Below are 21,911 nucleotides of genomic sequence, written 5' to 3' on the forward strand. Positions count from 1 at the left end.
CCTCACACACGCACACTCGCTCGTGCGCAGAGCCAGATGCAGACTTCCTAACGTCTGTTTTCCGAAAAGAAAAGAGGATTTTAACGGGATAAATTTTACTTTTGACCCGGTTTTGACCGTTTAAAGTGCTTTTCAGTGCTCTGTGACAACAATAAAAGGATGAGGGAGGAAGCTGAGCGGTGAACACGGAGAGGGAAATTAACCTTATCGCGTGTGAGCCAACTGACGTTAAATTAAAGGCTAAGAGCTACGAGAGACGTTAATAAACAATGAGGTAAGCATTTATCTTTACATTAACTACCTTTAAAATATTTTATATGTTTCAACTGCTGTCTTAATGTCCAAACTCAGTGTTTTTTTCTGTCCTTTTAGACAGCAAACCTTTATTAACGTGAAAAAAGTTATTGACCTGATATCTTAAGTGAGCCATTAAAGTGTACTGTTAGCATGAAAAGTTGGCAATAATTAACGTTTAAACAGGACAAAAATCGACTTTAAGATGTAGTTTTCTGACTTATGTGATCATTTAATGTTTTTTTAAGATGAGAAACGATTCCATGCATTTATTTTTAACTAGCTAGCTATACTAAGTTAAGCTAACTGATTATTTAAGTGATTTTTATGAGAGCTTTATCATCAGTTACGCCACAGATAAAGATAGTTAGATTTTAAAGATAGCTGTCTTAACACATTCATTCATGTTGACCTGTTTCCAAACACTGGAGATACCCACTTGAAACTTGTGTGGTTGCAGGTTCTTTATAAACTAACGTTATTAACCCTAAATTGGAGTACATTTTACACCAAAAAATGCCCTTTTTCATTAGTATTGCTGAAAAACTGGATCATGAATGTAATAGTCAAACAAACAGAGCTAAAACAAACTGTTGATTAATCAGTTAGTCTGTAAACTATAAATTACTTTTGTTGCACCCTCTTAAAAATGAGGATTTGCTGCTTTTGCTTGTCAAATATGATATTGATGAGATTAACCTAAATATTTGGGAGTTGAAAACTTTTAGCTCACCAAAACAAACAGTTGGAGGACTTCATCTTGGACTCTGGGAAATTGTGATGTGTGTTTTATGGAGAAAAACATATATACTGATGGAGTTATTGAGAAAATAATGGACAAATTTACCATGTTAATAATTTTTGAAAAGTTAGTAGCCTTGGCCCTGGGACAGGAGATATCTGCAGTTTTCTCTGTTTTTACATTTGGCCATCTATAGCCAAATTAACATTGATCTTAACTTGCACTGAAGACAGAGTCATTTAAATTATATGTAATTTAAAAACTATGTTCCTGATTTGATTCTTAACTAAAGAGGTCAGAGTAAGTTTTGGAAAACCCCTCTTCTTCTTTGCAAAGTGGTTTACAGACAAGCAAAACTGAGTAGTGAAACCAACAGATAAGGAAAAGGGACATCAAAGGAAAAACAATAAATGTACTGTCATTACCACACAGTGTCACATTTTGAAGTGGGTCAGCCTTAAATTGTCACGCAAGTTTTTCCTTTTGTGAAAGTAACAAAAATAAAATAAAAACAAAATTTGTTGTAAGGAAAAAGGGCACAATATGAGGTTTGTGTGCTACACGGCGCAGGTCAGTCAAGGTGAGCTGACGAATCAGATGAATTGCTCTTTAATCCCTTCCTGATTTTGATAAATCAGATGTACCTGTAGCAGAGGGGACAGATTAAAGAGAGAGATACTTTTTAATCCTGGCATTGATGGTGACATTGGAGCAGGCTGGGTATGACGAAGGCAGTCTGCGCAGTACAGGGAAGAAGAAGCATCACAGCAAACCACTTAGTGTAGGTGGTGACTGGAAAAAATGTTTTTAATGTGCACTGGGTGCGTCGCTGACATGTCATTCCAGTACACACCTGAACAGTGTGTATGTGTTTTGTGCATGAGTGTTTGTTGCAGGGGAAGAGCCCAAATCTAGACTAACAAGTTTCTGTGCATAATGGGGCAATGACTAGAAGAACTTTGTCATTAAAATGAAATTAAGCCATGCATAGTTATGACTTCCTTTCTTTCATCATTGGACTTTGCTGGCAATGCAGACACAGTAAATGTTCAGCTGTGAATTACGGCGGCCCTGAGGGTCAAAACACTGAACTGAATGAACTGAAATGTAGGTTTTTTTTAAAATGTTGATGTGTTTTCTATATGTTGTATGGTTTTCAGAATTATTGAAGTGTTTTCTGAAATATTGAAGTGTTTTCTGTGATGTTGTAGTTTTTTGGATAATGTTGCAGTGTTTTCTGGAATGCTGGAGTTTTCTAAAACAATTAAGTATTTTGTGAAAGGTTGTAGTGTTTTGACCCTCAGGGCCACTGTAGTGAATTTATGTGTTAAGCTTTGTTTATTCTTTGCTCTTTGCTGATTGTATTGTAACTTTCTAATTTTTCTCTTTTTTTGGCAGGGAGACTCCATCCAGTATGCATCAGCAATCGTCAAAGGAGATTTTGCTGTGGTTCAAGATTCCTTACCAGCGATCTTTGGGACCTTAACGTTCAGGACAACCATCTACATCATCTGCATCAGCAAAATCTATTTTGATGATAGCTTTTTAGCTGTAGTAGAGGATTCATAACAGAAGAGCTGGACTGTTGCTTGTTTTAACTAATAAAATCTGACAGACAGACAAAGGTGGAAGTTCTCCCTGCTGCAGAGACACCTGACAACACCTGAAAAGGAAAGGACAAAGAAGTAAACACTATCCTAGTGTGTGTTTACCATGTAGACAAGCGCACAGAGACAGACAGACAGAAAAAGCAAAGTGACAAGTCGACAGACAGCGAGGTCCCTCGCACTCACACGGGTCACAATGCCAGACGAGTCGCAAGGTTTTCTGGGGAAGGGGAGGCCTGGAGAAGAAGCACCACAGGTGTCTTTAGTGCCGAAGATTGTGGTCACCTCCAATGATAGAGAGGGAAAAATCCCTGGAGGCAATATCCTTGAGCTTGATGACTTCAGTCAAATGAAAGACAGAGCAAAACAATCAGCACAAAGCAGTGATGTTAACATTTTGAAAGGAAATGACAGCTCAAAAAACAAGAATGATGACACTTTAAATGCAAGAAATCCAACAGTCGGGAGCCAGTTAGGACTAAGTGAGTCGGACGTTCTCGTAGAGCTCGGTGTGGCTAAAACAACACTAGCTCCTGAACCACACAAGGCCAGTTCTTTGTTGAAGGGAACAGGTGTGACCCCGCAGCCTACAGATCATGATTCTCCTATCAACTCATCCTCCGATAGGCTTCAAACTGACAGCAGTAACTCATCACATATGAACAGTGACTCTGACTACAGCAGCACAAAATCCAGCCCTGGTTACAACGGCACCAGTTTCAGCACTGACCTCTGTGACGAAGAGCTATTTGAACCTGATGGAAAATCATTTGAAAAAACAAACCCTATCTCTCCTGTCAATTTCTCTGAGCCCAGTTTAGACGCTTCTAATAAAAACAACAAAAGTAATCCAGACCATGACAGAGGTGATTCCAAAACAGACTTTGCTGTTGAACCAAAAGCAGAACACTCACCCAGCTGCAGTTCACCCGCATACACCGAAGTTTCATTCGCACAGTCAAGGAGCAGCATCAATGGTGGGTGGGACGATGAATACGAAGAAGAGGACAGAGACGAGGACAGGCGAAGCGCCCGGTCCAGGCAGAGTGTGAAAGAAGGGGTGTGTTGCTGCTATCAGGCGTTCCACAGGGCCTGTCTGCAGTGTGTGGAGGAGACTCCGGCTATGCTGTCTGGACTGGTGCTGTCGTTGGCCTTCTGTGTGGCCCTCATCGTCCTCATTCCCACCACAGGAAGGGTGAGACATGGACTGTTTGTGCGTGTATGTGTGTGTGTGTGTGAGTGTATTTGAAGGGGTATGCTGCTTATGCACACACTAACTTTTAAACTTTACAGGCTGCCATGTGTCTTTTTGACAAACACATTGTTTTTTTTATTCAATTTTAGTTATTTATGAAGGGAAAACCCCCAATCATCCACTGGTTCCAACTTCTTTAATGTTTTGGATTTGCTACTTTTCACTATTTTATTCAATTTTGGGGGTGTGGGTTTGGAACATTGGTTGAATATTTTGAAGACTTCTCCTAGGGCTCCGAGAACTTGGTACACTTACACATTGAACGATAATGTAAAAAATATATTTCAGAGATTGAGGCTGCAGTAAAGGATTATTCTAATTTTTGGAGTATCTGTTGATTAATTCTTCAATTAATTGTTAAGTCCTGTTTACACTGGACTTGTATTACATGGGGACCTCCAGTAATTTGTCATAATTGCAGAGGTCATCTGTGATCTTAATCTTGTGTCAATCTGCCAAATTCCACTGCAAATTACCCGCTACATTTCACCAAAAGGCCATGTGAAAATATCAGTCCCATGTAAATTCAAATTTCTGTGATTTAGGTTCTTTAGTTTTCTAGTTTTCTAAACCTAAATTGAGAGAATTTGTCCCATTTTTTGAATATTTTTTGCTTAAAAATGGAAAAAAAGAAAAAAGAGATATTATCAAAACAATCGCTGGTTCTTTTTCTAGTGATAAGCAAATCAATTAATAGACTCACTGTTTCAGCTCAATGAGAGATAAATCAAATATTAGTAGCACATTAGAAAAACTTCACTGATGCCAGATTTGGTTGAGCATGAGGACGTTAGCTGCGATATTTTGCATGCCGATAGGTAACAGTTCCATACTGTAAGAGATATTTAAAATATCTCAATTTTAGGTCACCATTGCATCAGTGAAGTAATGCATCAACATGAGCATGTTGCTCTACAAACTTTCACAGCCAACTTTGATGGGGAAGAAGGAAATAAAGTCTTAAACCTGTTCTACCAAAACATCAGAACATTCTTGCGCTTTAGTCAGAAAGCCTACATGACTTCTCATAGCTTCTCATTGCCGTTTAAAAGTGGCACATGAAAACAGTACATAATAGGTCATTTGAATAAACCTGCAATTATAAAATTTTTAATGTCAATCGAAATGTTTAATTGTTAACAATGCTGTAAAGCACTCCAACAGGATGTAACAAGACCCTCGATAATATAATGTGTAATGTACAGAATATTACACAAGCACAAAATTGTAGTTTTGCACAGGATGTGGTGCTTTTTTGTTTTGATGATGAGAAATTGTAAAAACAAAGTGCTTATGTTCCACCTGTGTCTGTTCCACACAGTATCAGTGCAGTGATTCAGAAAAACTTTGAAGACAGAACAGCATTTATATTTAGGTTTCACACGCTGCAACATTCAACAGTGTATCAAGGGAGTAACATAACTTTTCTTGTGAGATGTTTCACATATTGCAAGAAATTAATAGATTAAATTAGGAGACTATTTTGAAAAAGCTAGGAAAAATGAAACTGATTTTGTTGCTCATTTTCCATGTTTTGAAAGACATCAAGCAAATATAAATGCTCCCTTTCAACGGATTAATTACAATTTTCGCCCATCTCTGCACAGAGCATCGATGTCCATGTGGGCGCTCTGTCGGTGTTGTGTGTGGTTCTCTGTCTGAGTGCCATCCTGCTCGTCTGTCTGCCCTGGCTGGCAGCGGTGAGGCGCTGTGGAGGAGCCCTGGCCCTCTTTGTCTGGGGAACGCTGTACATCATTGCCATAGTCTTCATCTTCACTGGGGGACCTGTTACTGCGTGGGAACAGGTGATAAAGGAAGCAAGAAGAGAATAAGAGTTTTATTTTATTCTTCAATTGTTGTCAACCTTTAACTCTGTGCATGTTTCTTTCTACCCTCTCAGGTAGCGTTTTTCCTCTTCCTCTCTCTGAGTGTGTACACGGTGCTGCCTCTCTCTTTGGCCTGGGCCCTCATGGTTGGCATTGGGACCAGCCTTTCACACATCATCATCATCAGCGTTTACGTCCCCGTCACAAGCCCAGAGACACCAGACCTGGTTGTGCAGGTAAAGATTATTTTCCCCATTATGTTTATTGTCATTTTCTTATTTAATGAGAACACAGTATAAAAACAGTTTAAAGCTAAATTTACATACATCAACACGGGCGTACACATCTACATACACTCACACATTCTACTTGCACATTTATCGGATAGAATACCAATAAATCAAAATATTTCCTTACTTTTTTTTTTTTACAATTTCAGATTAGGCCTGCAGTTTGACATTATGTGAAATTTGCTTATTCACTTTCTTGAGTTTGATAAGAAGATTGATTCTCTCAGGATCTAAATATGAAGCTTAAGCTTTCTGTATCATAGCTTAGCATACAGACTGAAACCAGCTAGCCCAGTTTTGATCAAAAGTACAAAAAAAGTCTTCTCTAAAGCTCACTAATTCTACAATATATTGAACATGATACATGGCCCCTTTTAAATAAAATAAATTAATAAAATACAGATAGATTTCCCTTTTTTCCACCTTCTTGCTATTTACTAAAAAGTATCTTTTCCAAAATGTATTGTCAGAGCTAAGTTTAACAGTACTATAGCATAGTTTAGTTTCTATTAAAAACAAATACCTGCACATTATAATAGCTTCAAATGTAAATGCACACAAATATTTGCATTTGACCTGCCCTTCTAAATGAATGAGCACCTTTTGCATGTGCCAAAAAAGCATTCAAATTCAAATGTCATGCGAAACTTAGATAAGCATAACACGGACTTGGGGTTTGTGACCAACAAGTTTTACGGTTGTACTGGAAACAATGCAAATGATCTGCATCACTCTTTATTTATTAACATTTTTGTTTGACTTCAGGTAGATGACGTGAGTGTCGTTTTTCAGTTGTTTATATAGTACATGAAACTATATACAAATTCAAAGCAATAATGTCCATATTATGCAACTTTCTGTCATTGCGGGGTTGCAGGGAATCATTAAAAAATCTTTAAAAGCATTTAATTCATTGATCTAAAAAAGCACCTCTTTGATATAAAAATATCTAAATATCAAATCAGTCATTTAGAAGTCTGTCTCGGACATGAAAAGTAAGATTCTATGAATTATTTTTTTATTGTCAAATAATTGGTGTCATATATGTATTTTTAATATATAACCGAATCCCTCTCACATTGACATCAGGCAGATCAGGGTAGCAGAACAAACAAAAAACAAAAAATGTTTTATGTAACAATAAACATTTGGAGAAAATTGTCCCTAACCCATATTTTGGTCATTGTTTTTTTTTTTTGGTCATTGTGAAATTGATCTTAAATATAGTTCTGAATCAAATTTTTCTAAAAAAAAAAAAAAAGTATTAAAAGTCCTAATTCTAACGTGCCTTAAGCTGTAGGAAGCCTGCATTGATTGAGAGGTTCAGCTGCTTCGCTCTTGTTGTGGTGAGGCTATAATAGGAAAAATTAATGAAGTGTCAATGATCTCTTTTCCTCTCCCTTGACTTCCCTCTCAGCTGGTGGCGAATGCCATGCTGTTTGTGTGTGTGAACTGCATCGGGATTTTCCATCTGTGGATGACCGAGAAAGATCTCAGGACATCCAATCGGAAGAGAGAAGAGTTCAGCGCCATACGCTCCCAGAAGGAAATCAGGAAATATCAGCAGGTTCAAACACTGGCTTCAAACTCATTATACATTAAAGCCTTAATTTAAATGCTAAATTGTTTATTTAAATTCAGCTGAAGAGAAGATAACATCTTCATTTGATTCATTTTTATTTGTCTCAGCTTTTTTATTCTTTATTTATAGAAATCCAATCTAGTCTCTTCTGCTTTTTTCATAACTCTGAATTTAAAATCGTTATGTGTAATCACTCTAACCAAAGGGCTCTTAACCTGAGCAGCCTGGGTTTGGTTACTGTATGCTTTTCTGCCTATTAGGTCAATAGATTAATCATTTACTCGTCTGAAGCTCAGCGGCAATAGAATGGGCAAATGGACACTATTCACGGCAAGTAAACAAATAGATGAATAGTGGTCCACCAAGTAAACATGGCATCATTTCAAAGGGGCTTTCAATCGCCTCTCGTTTCATTTTTCAGCCTTTGTGAAAAGGTTGTCACCTCTGTGAGACAGGAAACTAATTACCCAGTGTGCAAGGTCTCAGAACACATCATGTCCTCACACATTGTCACCCCCTGTCCTCTTTTTTGTCCACCTCGGCAACAGGAGCAGCTCCTCTTGTCAGTGTTGCCTCGGTACATCGCCTTGGAGCTGAGAACGGAGGTGATAAAGAGGCTCATCAAGCCCAAGGGCGACAAGAACGAATCCAAATTCCACAACTTTCACAGCCTCTACATACGGAAGCACAAAGACGTCAGGTGATCATACTGTTACACTGTTAAGGTGATGCTGAGTGTGTTAGTTTGTCAAAACAAGGACAGCTGAACCATAACTAGTCCCTCTCCTTCCTAATTCCCATTACACTTTTGTAAGTTTGAAATGCAGAGTAACATGGACCAAAAACTGACCTGTTCTAATATTAGTTGCTAGTGATAATTTTATCACATAAACAAAAATCTAAACATCAATAATTCGATATAGTCAGTTATAGTAAGTTATATTTCTTTTTTTGCACTAATATTATCATTCTCATACATCATCACTAATGGGGTCAGCTTATTTTTGCATCGGCTACTTCACCGGATACATCCTTTAGCACACTTCTGTGTAATACACTTTTTATTCTATGTAAGTATTAATGTAGTGTATGAATCTAAAGGTAGTGTCGTCTCAAATACAACATGGTTGTTGCACATCTGTGAGACTTTTTAATGGCAAATTGCATCTGGACAGAGCATTACCACCAATATTTGACTGCGACTGTCAGCCACCAAAATATCTGGCAGCTTTGGGACACACTTAAGGTGCAGGAAACCCTGGACGAAAGTGTGACAAACACAACAGCCAACACTTCCCTTCTACTCTAATTCTATAAAAATTTGTATACATACTGTATTTATTGTGTAGCTCTTAGTCACTAAAAGCTGTTATCGTATGAATGCATGCCTAATATTTGTGTCTTCCTGTGTGGCTTTGTGTAGCATCCTGTATGCGGACATTGTGGGCTTCACAAAGCTGGCGAGTACCTGCACCCCAGAGGAGCTGGTCGCTGTGCTCAACAAGCTCTTTGGCAGATTCGATGACATCGCCAGGGTGAAAATAATAAATTTGTTTATGAATTTGAATGAATTTGTTTCTTCACAAAGGACATTTCTGTGTTATGAACTAGCTAATTTTCTGTCTCTTTCTCTTATTCTTTCTGTTGTAGAAGAACGGGTGTCTTCGCATTAAAATCTTGGGCGACTGTTACTACTGTGTGTCGGGGCTGCCTGACCCCATTCCCGCCCACGCCAAGAACTGTGTCCAGATGGGGCTGGACATGTGCACTGCCATCAGGTCTTTTTAAAATTCTGTTATGCAATAAATGTGTGACTTTGTGTTGAGGTGCCTCCCAGCTGATTTCTGTTTTTCCAGCCATAAAAGCTCCTAATTTGCATCTTCAGTTACTGTCTAACTTCCTCATGGATCTCGTGTCAGTTTAGTTTCACTACTCTTTCTTCTACAACTGAAACCACACAATGTATTACAGAACACAGAGTGTGCATATAGCGCAATCCTATCTAAATTGACCATAATATTTTCAAACTATTTTTTAATTTTAGTTTTTTGAAATTTAAAACAAATATATTTCAATTTATATTAAAAGACGTTTTAGTAGTGTAACAGGTGTTTTCTAGAAAAAAAAATCAGACTTTTTCATATGATTTTACTCATATTATGTCTCCCTGTAGTAAACTGCGAGAGGCGACAGGAGTTGAGATCAGCATGCGGGTTGGTGTTCACACCGGCAACGTGCTCTGTGGTGTGATTGGCTTGCAGAAGTGGCAGTACGACGTGTGGTCACATGATGTTACGTTAGCCAACCACATGGAGTCAGGAGGTCTTCCTGGGTAAGAAAAACTCAAAATCAATTTAGAAAGCTTAAAAAAATTTATTTTTTTGTTGCCTATTTTGATATTAATATTATTAATTATTATTGACAGGCGAGTTCACATCACAGAGGAGACAATGGAGCACTTGAACGGATTATATGAGGTGGAGATTGGGGACGGGGGGAGTCGGGATCCTCTTCTTCAGGGAAGAAAAACCTACCTGGTGATTGACCCCCACAAGCCAGACAGCATTACCAGGAGACCTATAACGGTAGGTGTGCAAATGTTCGCATGCAACATGCATGTATTGTAGTTTATTTATTATTATTTATTATTTATTTATAGAACTTAAAGGGCACTTTAACAATTTCTTCAGTTAACTGCATGTGTTCTGTACAGGCTTATTTGCTTTTTTTGTTGACTTTGTGCTTCCAAAATGTAAACCTTATGAATGAAAAATAACAGCACTCATTGTACTTATTGTACTTATAATTTATTACAGAATTAACAAACTAATCTCTCAAGTCTCTGGTTAGGTAATCTCAGTAGGGAACTTCCTCACAGACATCACATGTGTTACAAGGGGAAGCAGGTTAACCTCAATTTTGAAAAGTTTTCTACAAAAGAGGAGAGAAATATTGCTCTGAGTAGCTGCAAATTTAACATTATTGTGTCTATTATATGGGCATCGGTGGTAATTGCACACCCTGCAGACGTGCTCTTGAGCAAAGCACTAAATATGTCAAAATTAAATTACTCTCCACCTTTTTTTCAGGCAAACATTCTGACGTCAGCAGAGAACAGGCAGCGGGCGTCAGTCCGAATGTCTCAGTACCTGCAGTCCTGGCGAAACATTCACCCCTTCGCAGATCTGAGCAACCCTGACGCCAAGTCCTCCAAGAAGTCAATCATCCCCACCAGTGCTGCCATGAACCAAACACAACTGTCAGCAGTATGTATAAGTGCTGCACCCACTGTTGTACATGTATAAAAACTGCACGAATCACTGTGTTTTCTTGTTGATTGGTCATTCTTTTTGTTGAAAATATGTGTCTTTTATAATATGTGTTTTTATTTCAGGAAAGACCACCTTTCCAGAACAACCCCAACTGGTAAGTTCCCAGATAAATTAAAAACAAAAAAGAACATACAGCAGCATTATTAACTTAGGTAGAATAAGAAGAAAACAACATGTAATGCATTTTCTTATATGAGTGTTTCTGTGCAGTTAGCTATAGAGAAAGCATTACATTACAGCATTATTTTATTTTTATAGTTCTAAATTGAGGTTCTGGAGGTAAAGATTGTTTTGCTCCCTTCTAAAATCTACTAGCTGAATCAGCAATAAAGTATATTGCTTTGGTCAAGGCTGTTTCTAATTTGTTCTTATTTTTTCCCAGTTTGGTTGTGGATAATTGTGTTCGAGGATCACTGGACACGCTGGACAGTGCAGGGTAAGTTTACAACTAAATTAACTTTACTTGATAGAAAATCATAATAAATATGCCAGGAGGAGAAAGATGAGACGTGATAAGAATTAGAATTTTAAATATATTTCAAACATGTCTCTCTTTTAAAAAAAAAAATTTGACTAACTTCTTTATTATGGAAAACTTAAAGGTATACTACACAGGAATATCCTAAAAAATCAACACTTATGACCCATTCAAAGTGTGTGGCTATGTATTTATATATATTTTGCGTTGTTCGTGACGTTCTGGGCCCACGTGAGGTTGGGACTTAAAAAGGTAGCAACCAGGTGCCAGACTGTAAGCAGCACACATCCAACAGGATGCTATGAAAATTACAGGCACAATTTTACAAAAATGGATTGTGTATGTCTCAAATGTTTGACCTGGCTTTGTGTTGAAAAGTATTAAAAACACATAGCAGTGTAACCATTAGTACCCCATTGTCTGTGTATGCTTTGATCCAATGTCTTAGTTAGAGAAGAACGTATCTGTTTATTGACTTGTATACATTTCTTTTAAAATCTGTATTCTATGTTTGTTTATTTATTTGTTTATTTATTTATTCATTTATGTCAAGCTTGAAAAGTCCATTTTCATGTAGTTGTAAATTTTGTTCATGTATGATAATTTTTTTGTTATTGTAATCCAACAAAAAGTTAAATTTGTAAAAAAAAAAAAAAAAAAATTGCAGACACAGCACAGAACTGTTGTTCTCTAAATGTATTCTGGGTTTTTTTGGTATTTATATTATATGCATTTATGTAAAACCGTTGGTGTCTTGGGACGCAAGACAAATTTCAGAATTTTTTTCTGACGATAAACTCAAATCAAATCAAATCAGTTAACCAACAATTCCCGTTTACTGTACCTTTATAACCATGGCTAGTTAACATTGGATTTCTGAATTTAAGTTCTAAAATTTTAGGCCACACTGATGTTTGTAAAAACAGATAATTACATAAAATTCTTTCTCAGTTTATTCTCAGACTTTTGTCATAATTTTTCAAGTCTTATTTTAGCATTAAACTTTTGACTTGATTAGGATTTTGATGGGTTTTTTTTTATTTCTCCTAAGGAGAGGCCTAAAGAAGCTCAATTGTCTTACTCTGCTGTTCAACGACCTGAGCCTGGAGAGGAAGGTAGTGTAATTCTCTTGTCTAACTTAAGAAGTAAACCATATGTAATGCACGAATGAGCAGAAACAAGCAGGATGTGCAGTATGTTTATGTAAGTGTCTGTGTGTTTGCAAAACCATTATCTCTAAGTGTTGGTGTAATATTTATGTGTTTGTGTTCCAGTTCCGCCTATCAGAGGTTAAGGGTTTACACCACTCACTGAGCTGCATCGCTTTGGTCTTCGCTACTATTTTCGCCGTCCAGATGCTTGTCTCTGAGAAGTAAGACGTCATTTTCCCTTGATTATGCTCCTTTCCTGCATTACATCAAAGTACACTTAAATACCTTGCATCTTTATTTGCTCATTTAACAGTGTAAATTATTTGTTTTCACCCCCACCCAGAAACTTTGAGATGGCTGTGTCGTACGGTGCCACCTTCCCTGTGCTTGTGCTGCTTCTGTCCATCGCTTTCACTGGGTACTTGGAGGTAAATGAACACTTCACGTGGTGTTTTTGTTGAATTCACTGAGCAGCATTGGTATTTTATTTGTATATTTTTTTTTGTGTAAGTACAGAGTTTCATATCAGCAGGTGATCTGGTTTCATGTCAGTCGATTGAACAGAAAATGAAAACAGATGCATCTAAATATTATACTGTTGATAAGGTGAAGAATCTATATTCGGCGTATGTAAACATAAATCAAGATGTGAATAATTGATTTGAGGTCATTATGCAGTAAGAACGTGCTTGCTGCTGGTAGTTTTGTAAATTTAGGCACATAAAGTACAAACTGTTTAAAATAACAGCAAAACCTCATGTAAGGATGGACAGGGTTGTGATTCTAGGGGCTCCTGTAATTTACTATTTCAGGTTGCCAAAGTGATAAGGCGCTGAACAGATTTCATGGTGAATTTGGCTAAAACTGGTATAATGATTTCTTTTTATGTATTTCTATTTTTGTGTCATTGCACTATTTTATTTTCTTGAGACTCCTATGTGGAAGCAGACATTGCCATGATTTATATTTTGTATGTTTGTTTGCCAAACTGACTAATTCTTTGTTTGAGTGAGAAAATAGCATAGATTTATTCTACTTTGAATAAACATTTTGTAAAAAAAAGGTACAAACTGTGTTCCCTAAGCTATTGCAGATTATTTTCAACACTGTATGATTTTTTTCTTTTAATTTTTAGGTTGTTTCTCATCTTCTTAGCATTCACTGATTATCATTTATATCAGCACTTTTGTGTTAAATGTTTTTTCAGAAGTGGCGTTCCAAGATGCCGTTGGGTGTTCAGTGGATATCGGGGCTGTCCCGTGGCGTTTCCACCAGGGCAGTGCTGCGGGTGTTTGTGGTCACTCTCTGCGTGCTCATCACCCTACTTATGGCCATTCTCAACTATGTGAGTTCCTCCTCTGTTGCCCAGATATTCTGGCACAACTTTTTCCCTTTTCCTATTTCCTGTTCTTCTGACATACATTTGTTGTTCCATTAATCTCTGTTGTTGTCCTGGTTTTGTTCCTCAGGTCTTCCTCCCTGGAAACAACTGCATATCGATTGACAACACGACAGAGCTCGAGGGTCTTAAACTTTACACTGGGCCTGTGAGTGTCTCCAAATCAACATTCACTATGTTATTTATTCATCCTTCAATCTTTAATATTTGTATTGCAGTTCCTGCAGGAAGGTAAAGTGATGCTGAATTTTCTAAAGTCTATTTCTCAACTTATCTTATAATTCCTGCCAACGCTTGGCATGTTCATTTTTTTAAACACATAAGACACAAGAAGCAAAACAAAACATAGATTTAGACACACACACATACACAAGCCTACACACACTTTTTTGAAAAGGTGGAGTGCAGAGGTGTTTTATCTCTTGGAAGCTTCTTTATTTTTATTTTTTCCAAAAAGATAAATAAAAATAATAGTAAAGTGATGTCAATAATAATCAGTATTTTCTATTGTCTTCCTCCCTCGCATCAAACACAAAGGTAATGGTCCCTTGGGTCATTATGCTCTCATGCAAAAGCTATTTTAATATAACAAAAAGTACAGAATTGGTCCAGTAACTTAGATTCCAGGTAATGCATTACACATTGCCATATTTTCTTAAATCTCTGTAGTGTGATTCAGTAGAATATGTCAACTTTTCCATAACCAGGCTCTTCAGCCACTGACCAAAAGTTTTTTTACTGTTTACGGGCAATACAATATATTGCCTTCATTCTTTCTTAATGTTAAAAGGAGAACAGTATCCTAATATGTTCTCTAGTTTGAATGTGAACAGCCTCAGTTCGAGCCTTGAACATCAAACCTGTCTTGTAATAACATACACATTTTTTCTTCTCCTGTCTTCAAACATCCAGTATTACCTGTACTGCTGCTTGCTGGCCATGCTGGGAGTGATTGTGTTCATCAGGACGTGCTTGTCTCTGAAGGCGCTGCTGCTCACCCTGGCCGTGGTGGTTTATCTGGCTCTGTTCCTCCACGTTTACGCCCCGAGGTCCTCCTGCCTCGTCTGCCTGCTTTACAATCACACCAATGACATGTAAGTGACACTGTAAGTGCAATAACATTCAAACACCAGGGGGTCTACATAGCTTTCTGTGCCTATAATGGTTTTGAAAATGAAGCAGCAGCAGAGTCACTCTGATTATTGCTCATGTTTAATTATCTTCTGGTTGTGAATATTGATTCATATTATACTGACAAAAAAAAAGAGTGAAATTCAAGCCAACTCCCAAACAGCAATTAGCAGTTTTCAGATTTTTTTTCCTAAGTTCAAGTTCCATGTATAAGATAAATGACCTTATATGCAAATTTTATTTAACAAAATGTAAACAACATGTTGACTTAACACACACACACACACACACACACACAAAAAAAGCATAATTCTATAATTAACATAACAGGCACTTAAAAATAAAAGTTCCTTGCTGGGAATTCACTGTAATTCAAAATAGAGTGTGTTTTTGACAAGCTTGACACAAGTCACTTGTGGCCCATTCAGAATAGACTCACAGCCCACTTTTGGACTGTGACAAAACAGTTAGAAACCGCAGCAGTATGTTAAAATTGTGTTAAAAAAAAAAAACTTTAACCAATAATATGCATTAGTGTGCAGGTGTGAATATATACATGTAAGAGCCATCCACACAGTCACACAGACCCTCAGTAATCCTGCTAAAGTTCACTTTCCACTCGTCTGCATTCATTCACCGCTATCTATAGTCATCACCCTGTCCGTCTTGCCAAGGTGTTAAATTTCCTGCCTTTTGTCGGCCACTCACAGTCTAGATTGTGAATCATCGTCTGGAGTTTCAGATCACCGTCATTTATTCAGGAGCTTTCTATAGCAAGAGGCCTGCCAGGGGGTGCAGGCCCCATTGACAGAGAGACACAAGACACTCTTGTTTGAGCGATTATGTAATGGAAAGGAAAAAAAGAGCGATGTTAGTTTAGTAGTCAAGATTGTGGCTGGGCAATCAAAAATTCACCAAAACCGACATTCAGAACCTCCAACCAACATAATCTTGCTCATTTTGGTTATTTCTGGGGGGTTTTTTTTGTTTTGTTTTTTTATTTTGTTAATAGTTTAAACACTGTGTGTTCATGTACTGTCCCCTTAAAAACATACTACCATCGCCATCACCAAAACTGTCACTTTTTTTAAGAGTTGCAAGTTATATTCTAATTTTCATATGGCAAATTTTAAAAAAATGTTTGTTTACAAGAGATTCAAGTTATTTTCTACTTTCCATATGGAAATATTTCAGATAATTTTTTTAAAAATATTTTGTTTGCATGAAATGCAAGTTATTTATTTTATACGTTTTTAGGACGCTTTTTACATTAAAACTAAAATGTGACCTTTTTCATAACACATTTCAAGCATTTGTGCTTTGATTTCAGTTGTTCAAAATGTGCAATAAATAACCATAAATAGTTCTTCTGTATGTATTTCCTTTAATTATTTAAAAATTGCAAACATAAGATATGAACTCGTTTATAATAAAAGATATCCCAGCCATAATAGTTGAGCATTTTTACAGTAAAACCTTGTCAGTGAACTACGACGGCAAAAAAAAATAATAAATAAACCATAATGAAGATAAAGTGTTTAATTAATTGTGATATTGATTTGAGGTCATATCGCCCAGCCCTAGTCAAGATAATGTGAGTATTGAACTCTAAATATGTGAATGTGTTTTTCGACAGGCCTGGAGTGCTGAAGGACCCTCAGATCATGTCCGGGGTTTGGCTCGTCATCTTTTACATCGTATGCCTTATACTGGCCAGACAGGTGTGTGTTTGTTTGCACATGCTAATTTCTGTCATGTAAAGAAGGGAAATCCTTTTATATTTACACATTTCTGCATACATACTGGACTGTGTGTCTCCGTCAGGATGAGCTGGGTTGCCGTGTCGACTTCCTGTTGGATCACTGCTTCCAGGCCGAGAAAGAGGCCATGGAGACCATGGAGAACGTCAACAAGCTCCTCCTGCAGAACGTGCTGCCGCTTCACGTCACCTCCTTCTTTATGGGCAAAACTGTTTGCAACCAGGTAAAAAAAAACCAAAAACATAGCATATAGTAGATGAAATTCATTACCCATCCACATCCTGTTTTTTTTTTCTGTGCGTTTTTTCTCCAGATCAGCTCGCCCTTCTGTTACCTATACCAACTGTCACATAAATTTCTGCTGTATATTGAGGGTGAAATTTGTTTCAAATTGTAAAGAATAACTCATTTTAGATTAATAAAAAGTTAGCTGCAGAAATACTTAATGTATTTGACTTGCAAACATGTATTTTAAACAAGTAAAGACTTTTAGATCAACACTAAAACTTAGATTTTTGTGGCATTGTAATGGCCGTGCTGATAAGAGAATATGTTCCTCTGCTGTCTCAACTATTAAATGAGCAGTGTGTAGGATTCAGTTGCATTGAGCAGTCAGGATTTCAGACAGGAGCAGTGTTTGGTTTGTACGTGCTGGGCCACTGTAGAAACATGGCGCCGCAACATGGCAGACTCTGTGGACGAGGACTTGCTCCTTTGTAGATGTAAATAGCTCATTTTATTTTGACAAAAACAAAACAAGTCTAATTTTCAGGTGATTGTACACTAACATACTTATTGTATTATATATATTCCTGCCAATACATCCCCCCAAATTCTACACACTGGACCCTTAAAACTATTTAAAAGGTTTTATTTTAAAAGTAAAAAAATTAACCATTTAGAGGATATTAGAAATGAGTGTTGGTATTGAAGTGATGGTTTTGAATAATTGTTTTTAGGGCATTCATGTTCAAAAGATAATTGCACAGGTTTGACTCTTCCCACTTTTGGCTTTATAATATTCAGAATTGCTGATATTTCGCATTTAAGTCCTTGTGCTTGTAAAAACTGTGTTTCAGGACCTGTACAGTCAGTCATATGACTGCGTGTGTGTGATGTTCGCCTCAGTGCCTCAGTTCAAAGAGTTTTACAGCGAGAGCAGCGTCAACAGGGACGGTCTGGAGTGTTTGCGCTTCCTCAATGAGATCATATCAGATTTTGATGAGGTATGAGGAAAAAGACATATAATGCCAGTATCACAGTTAGTCTGTGTCTCTAACTATACTCTCTTTTCTTTTTTTTCTTGCAGCTTCTCTCCAAGCCCAAATTCTCTTCAGTGGAGAAGATTAAAACTATTGGCAGCACCTACATGGCTGCTGCGGGACTGACACACGCACCTCCAGGGGACGAACAAAAGGTTTTCTCAATCAATCTACAAATATATTCAGTAACCTTTAAGCTTATTTTTAATCAAAATGTTATCTGTTTTTAAAAGGAATTTACAAAAGGTTTTAAGAGCAAATGTTAGTGAAGATAGCCTGCCTCACAGTTACATGATCTCTGGCTCCCCCTACAGAAAGTCGAGATGTCCTACAGCCACGTGCGCTCCATGGTGGAGTTTGCAATCGCTCTCATGGGCAAACTGGAGCTCATCAACACACACTCTTTTAACAGCTTTAAACTCAGGATCGGTGAGTTTATTCTACACTGGTAGGATGGTAAAACTATTATTTTGTCCCTTAATCTCATTCTACTGTTTTAAAAATAAAAACTACTCTGAATTCCTGACGAGTGATGATTTTTAAAGGAATATTTCACCCTCCAAATGATTATTTGTATATCAGTTACTCACCCTGTGTTATGTTAAATTTGCGAAGTTTAAAAAAAATGATAATATTTTTCTTGAATGCCTTTGGCGAACAAAGAATCCCAAAAAAATTCACCTTGGGTTCAGTTTCCTGTCAGGAAGGTCTGTCTTTTTGTGAAGTACTGAGTATACGACTGGATAAATGACTTGGTTATACTGCACGAGTTGTGTGAGTTTGTAAACTTTGCAGGTTTTGATATGGTTAAATTCATCAAGCATTTTCTTTTTTTAACTGTTCACTCTGGAGGCATGTGGAAAAAAAATTTTACTCACAAATTCAAAGTAAAAGAGGGTGAGTAACTGAAAAACAGATTTGAGCTGTGACATATTCTTTCAATAAAATAATATAATTTACAATGACTGACAAACTCATAACATTTGATAGACTTAATCCATTCAATACTGACCTCAGAACTTTAAGATTGGTTTCTTTCTTATTTAAGTGGCAAACGATCACAATTATATTTTCTGGTGCATGCAAGTCTTTTAATGTTTAATGTTTATACATTTCTGTATAATAATCCCTCTCTGTTGTGTACTTGCAGGAATAAACCACGGTCCAGTGATTGCAGGAGTGATTGGAGCTCATAAACCTCAGTATGATATCTGGGGGAACTCTGTGAATGTGGCCAGCAGGATGGACAGCACCGGCGTGTTGGACAAGATACAGGTCGGTACGAACGGTTGAGGTGGCTTATGTGTTTAAGGTCACTGGGGGGGGTGGATCTATGGATGCAAGGAAATGCTATATGTTATGTGTTTCCATTACCGAATGACCGAATCACAATGTTTATTTACTATAAACATTAATAACAAAGGACCACCCAAAAAAAAAAATCAATATCATTTAAATAAAAGCTATATTTAGAATATTTTCACTGCTTTACCTTAACATAAGAAAACCCTTACCAACGAGAATTTGAAGCCATTATATCAAAAACACCTGCCTCCATTGAGGAAAACAGTCATTTTACTTCACTGAATGGCAGAGTTGCTGGTCTACCACCCTCGATAAGCTATCTTGGAATGTAAAGTGTAGCAAATATTCAAATATAGTCTAGACTTACACTGATATTGATTTCTTTTTTCAGATGGCTACGATGTTTTGCTACGACCCCGTCCACAGCAGTTCATTGATTTGATTTATCAGACGTTAGTAAAGCAAAACAGTTCATAAAAAAAGCACAACAGAAACGGACCACCGTGTTTATCTTTATATCTATATCTATATATCTATATATAAATAAGTAATAATGATAACTTTATTTGTAAAGTGCATTAGATGGTATGTTATCGTGTTACAACTGAAAATTACAACACAAATAGACAAGTGTGCTGATTTAACATATCTCCAAAACTCAAAACAGTAACCAGTTTTCTACCTGGAAGTGACTTTTGATTCTGCTCCCAGGTGACGGAGGAGACGTCCCAGATTGTCGAGAGCGTGGGATACAGCGTCACTCTCAGAGGAGTCGTCAACGTCAAGGGCAAAGGAGAACTCACCACCTACTTTGTTAACACAGAACAATCGTCTCCTCATTTCTGACCTCCACAATCAGATGCTGAAAAGACCCGATAACAAACATTAAGCAGCAAACACTTGTTAGTGTTTGTTTTAATGAACCCGGTGCACCGGATGGGACGGTCTAAACCTGACACGTAATCTGCGCTGACTTGAAGCTGAAACAGAGATTCATGAAGGAGCTGCCTTTGTCTTTGGGATGAGACACTAAATAAAATCTCAACCGGATAAATGAAGACTACAAGTGGCGACTGAAAGCACAGAGCTTTCCACTCACGGACCATTTAATGGCAAATCACGTTGCTTACTGAATCTGTTTATCTGTACTGTATCTGGGTTATCCTGTGAAGCTACAGGTGGGTCAAGTCCCCCATCACACCTCTTTTTACTGTTTTATTCTGAGAACATACAATCTGAATTATGCTTTTATTTTGGTACCCGTGGCTGAATCACATGCACTGTCAGACAGTGTTCATGTGCAATTTATTTAATGGAAAATAATAAGGTATCCATCTTAGATGTACCAAAGATTAGTAGTTTTATGATGGATTTTATAGAGGTAGTTTGTGCCTCAAATTACAAAACGGCATTCACAATATAGCTCGTTTTTGCTCTGTTTTAAATATTTTTTTGTCGAAGTATGCTGGTACAAAACACTGTCTTTGTATGTAGGAAAAATGGGGCAGATATTTGTGTACTTGAAACAGTCCTCTGACACTGATAAGTTGTTTTTTTCACTGATTATTAACCTCCAAAGTTTAGCAAGATACATCTGAGGGATCACAGGATGATTCACAGCAAAGGAAAAAAGAAAAAATGCAAGACTTGTACTGTATTAATGTTATTTTTGTTCTATTATCTATGGTTTTATTGTGAATACCCTGTGAAAATGATTCAGATTCACTCAAAGTTTATAATTCTCACACCCCACAAACATACCACACTTAGTTTTATTTAATGGGATAGTTCATATATTTTTGAAGTGGGGCTGTATGGGGTATTTATCCATAGACAGTATATTTACATTAAGTAGATGTCAGCTGACACGCCTCCAGTTTGGAGAAGCAGACTGGAGTTGAACTTGGAAGCTAAGCAATGTACTGCTGTGGAGGGGTCAACAGCAAAACATACTGCATGCATATCACAACATCATCCACTGCACTCAACAACAGCAACATTTTGCCATTTTTTTTCAACCAAAGTATGAAGCAAGACAAGATCTTATGAGAGCAAGAGAAGTTTTTTTGTTCCAAAATTATATAGATTTTTTTTTCCTGGTGAGGCAGCAATATACTTACATAGGTACCCCATACAATCCAACTGTAAAACACCAACTATCCCTTTAAGGCGTCACAAACTGAAAAAAAAAAAAAAAAAAGTTAGAAACCACTTGTTAAAGGTCTGCTTGCTCACTGCAGCCATGCAAATTTGCATCATGGTTTCTATACTTACTACTGCCAGAAACTGACACTTTACGCGATATCACATCTGCATTGTGGTATAATAATGTGTTGTGCCATGAAAAGTCACAAAATGCACACCTGACATTGCACTTTCTGAAATGTTGAATTTTTAAAAGGGAGTTCTGCATTACAATTGAATGCTGACTTAATAGTTCTCCTTTGCTTTATATCACAAAGTGAGGGATGATGCGTGAAGTGTGAATGTAAAAAAA

At 37.2% G+C, this 21,911-nt stretch overlaps 1 protein-coding gene across 2 annotated transcripts; it reads left to right on the top strand.

The window, feature by feature from the left end:
- Positions 1–21,107, top strand: LOC121961811 (adenylate cyclase type 4-like). 2 transcript variants are annotated; one of them, XM_042511848.1, is made up of 26 exons: positions 1–274; positions 2,435–3,838; positions 5,506–5,703; positions 5,799–5,960; positions 7,432–7,581; positions 8,145–8,296; positions 9,020–9,131; positions 9,247–9,374; positions 9,770–9,928; positions 10,022–10,181; positions 10,686–10,862; positions 10,991–11,022; positions 11,311–11,364; positions 12,458–12,521; positions 12,681–12,778; positions 12,901–12,985; positions 13,765–13,902; positions 14,027–14,104; positions 14,869–15,050; positions 16,724–16,808; positions 16,912–17,070; positions 17,927–18,073; positions 18,157–18,264; positions 18,424–18,538; positions 19,260–19,384; positions 20,126–21,107. In XM_042511848.1, exons 2-26 carry the CDS (start codon positions 2,840–2,842, stop codon positions 20,258–20,260), a joined length of 4,002 nt encoding a protein of 1,333 aa, XP_042367782.1. In that variant the 5' UTR covers positions 1–274; positions 2,435–2,839; the 3' UTR covers positions 20,261–21,107. The 2 variants fall into 2 exon arrangements, with proteins under 2 accessions (XP_042367782.1, XP_042367783.1); XM_042511849.1 differs by lacking the exon at positions 1–274 and adding an exon at positions 2,123–2,143.
- The last annotated feature ends 804 nt before the right edge of the window (positions 21,108–21,911 follow it).

This window comes from Plectropomus leopardus, chromosome 23 (genome assembly GCF_008729295.1).
Source record: "Plectropomus leopardus isolate mb chromosome 23, YSFRI_Pleo_2.0, whole genome shotgun sequence".
NCBI lineage: Eukaryota > Metazoa > Chordata > Actinopteri > Perciformes > Serranidae > Plectropomus > Plectropomus leopardus.

What these genes read in the sequence shown, in the direction of transcription:
- LOC121961811 (XM_042511848.1), top strand. Translation starts at nt 2,840, where the DNA reads ATGCCAGACGAGTCGCAAGGTTTTCTGGGGAAGGGGAGGCCTGGAGAA. An exon ending in GCCTTATACTGGCCAGACAG is followed by an intron (nt 16,809 to 16,911) that starts GTGTGTGTTTGT and finishes TGTCTCCGTCAG; the next exon opens with GATGAGCTGGGTTGCCGTGT. An exon ending in GCGTGTTGGACAAGATACAG is followed by an intron (nt 19,385 to 20,125) that starts GTCGGTACGAAC and finishes TTCTGCTCCCAG; the next exon opens with GTGACGGAGGAGACGTCCCA.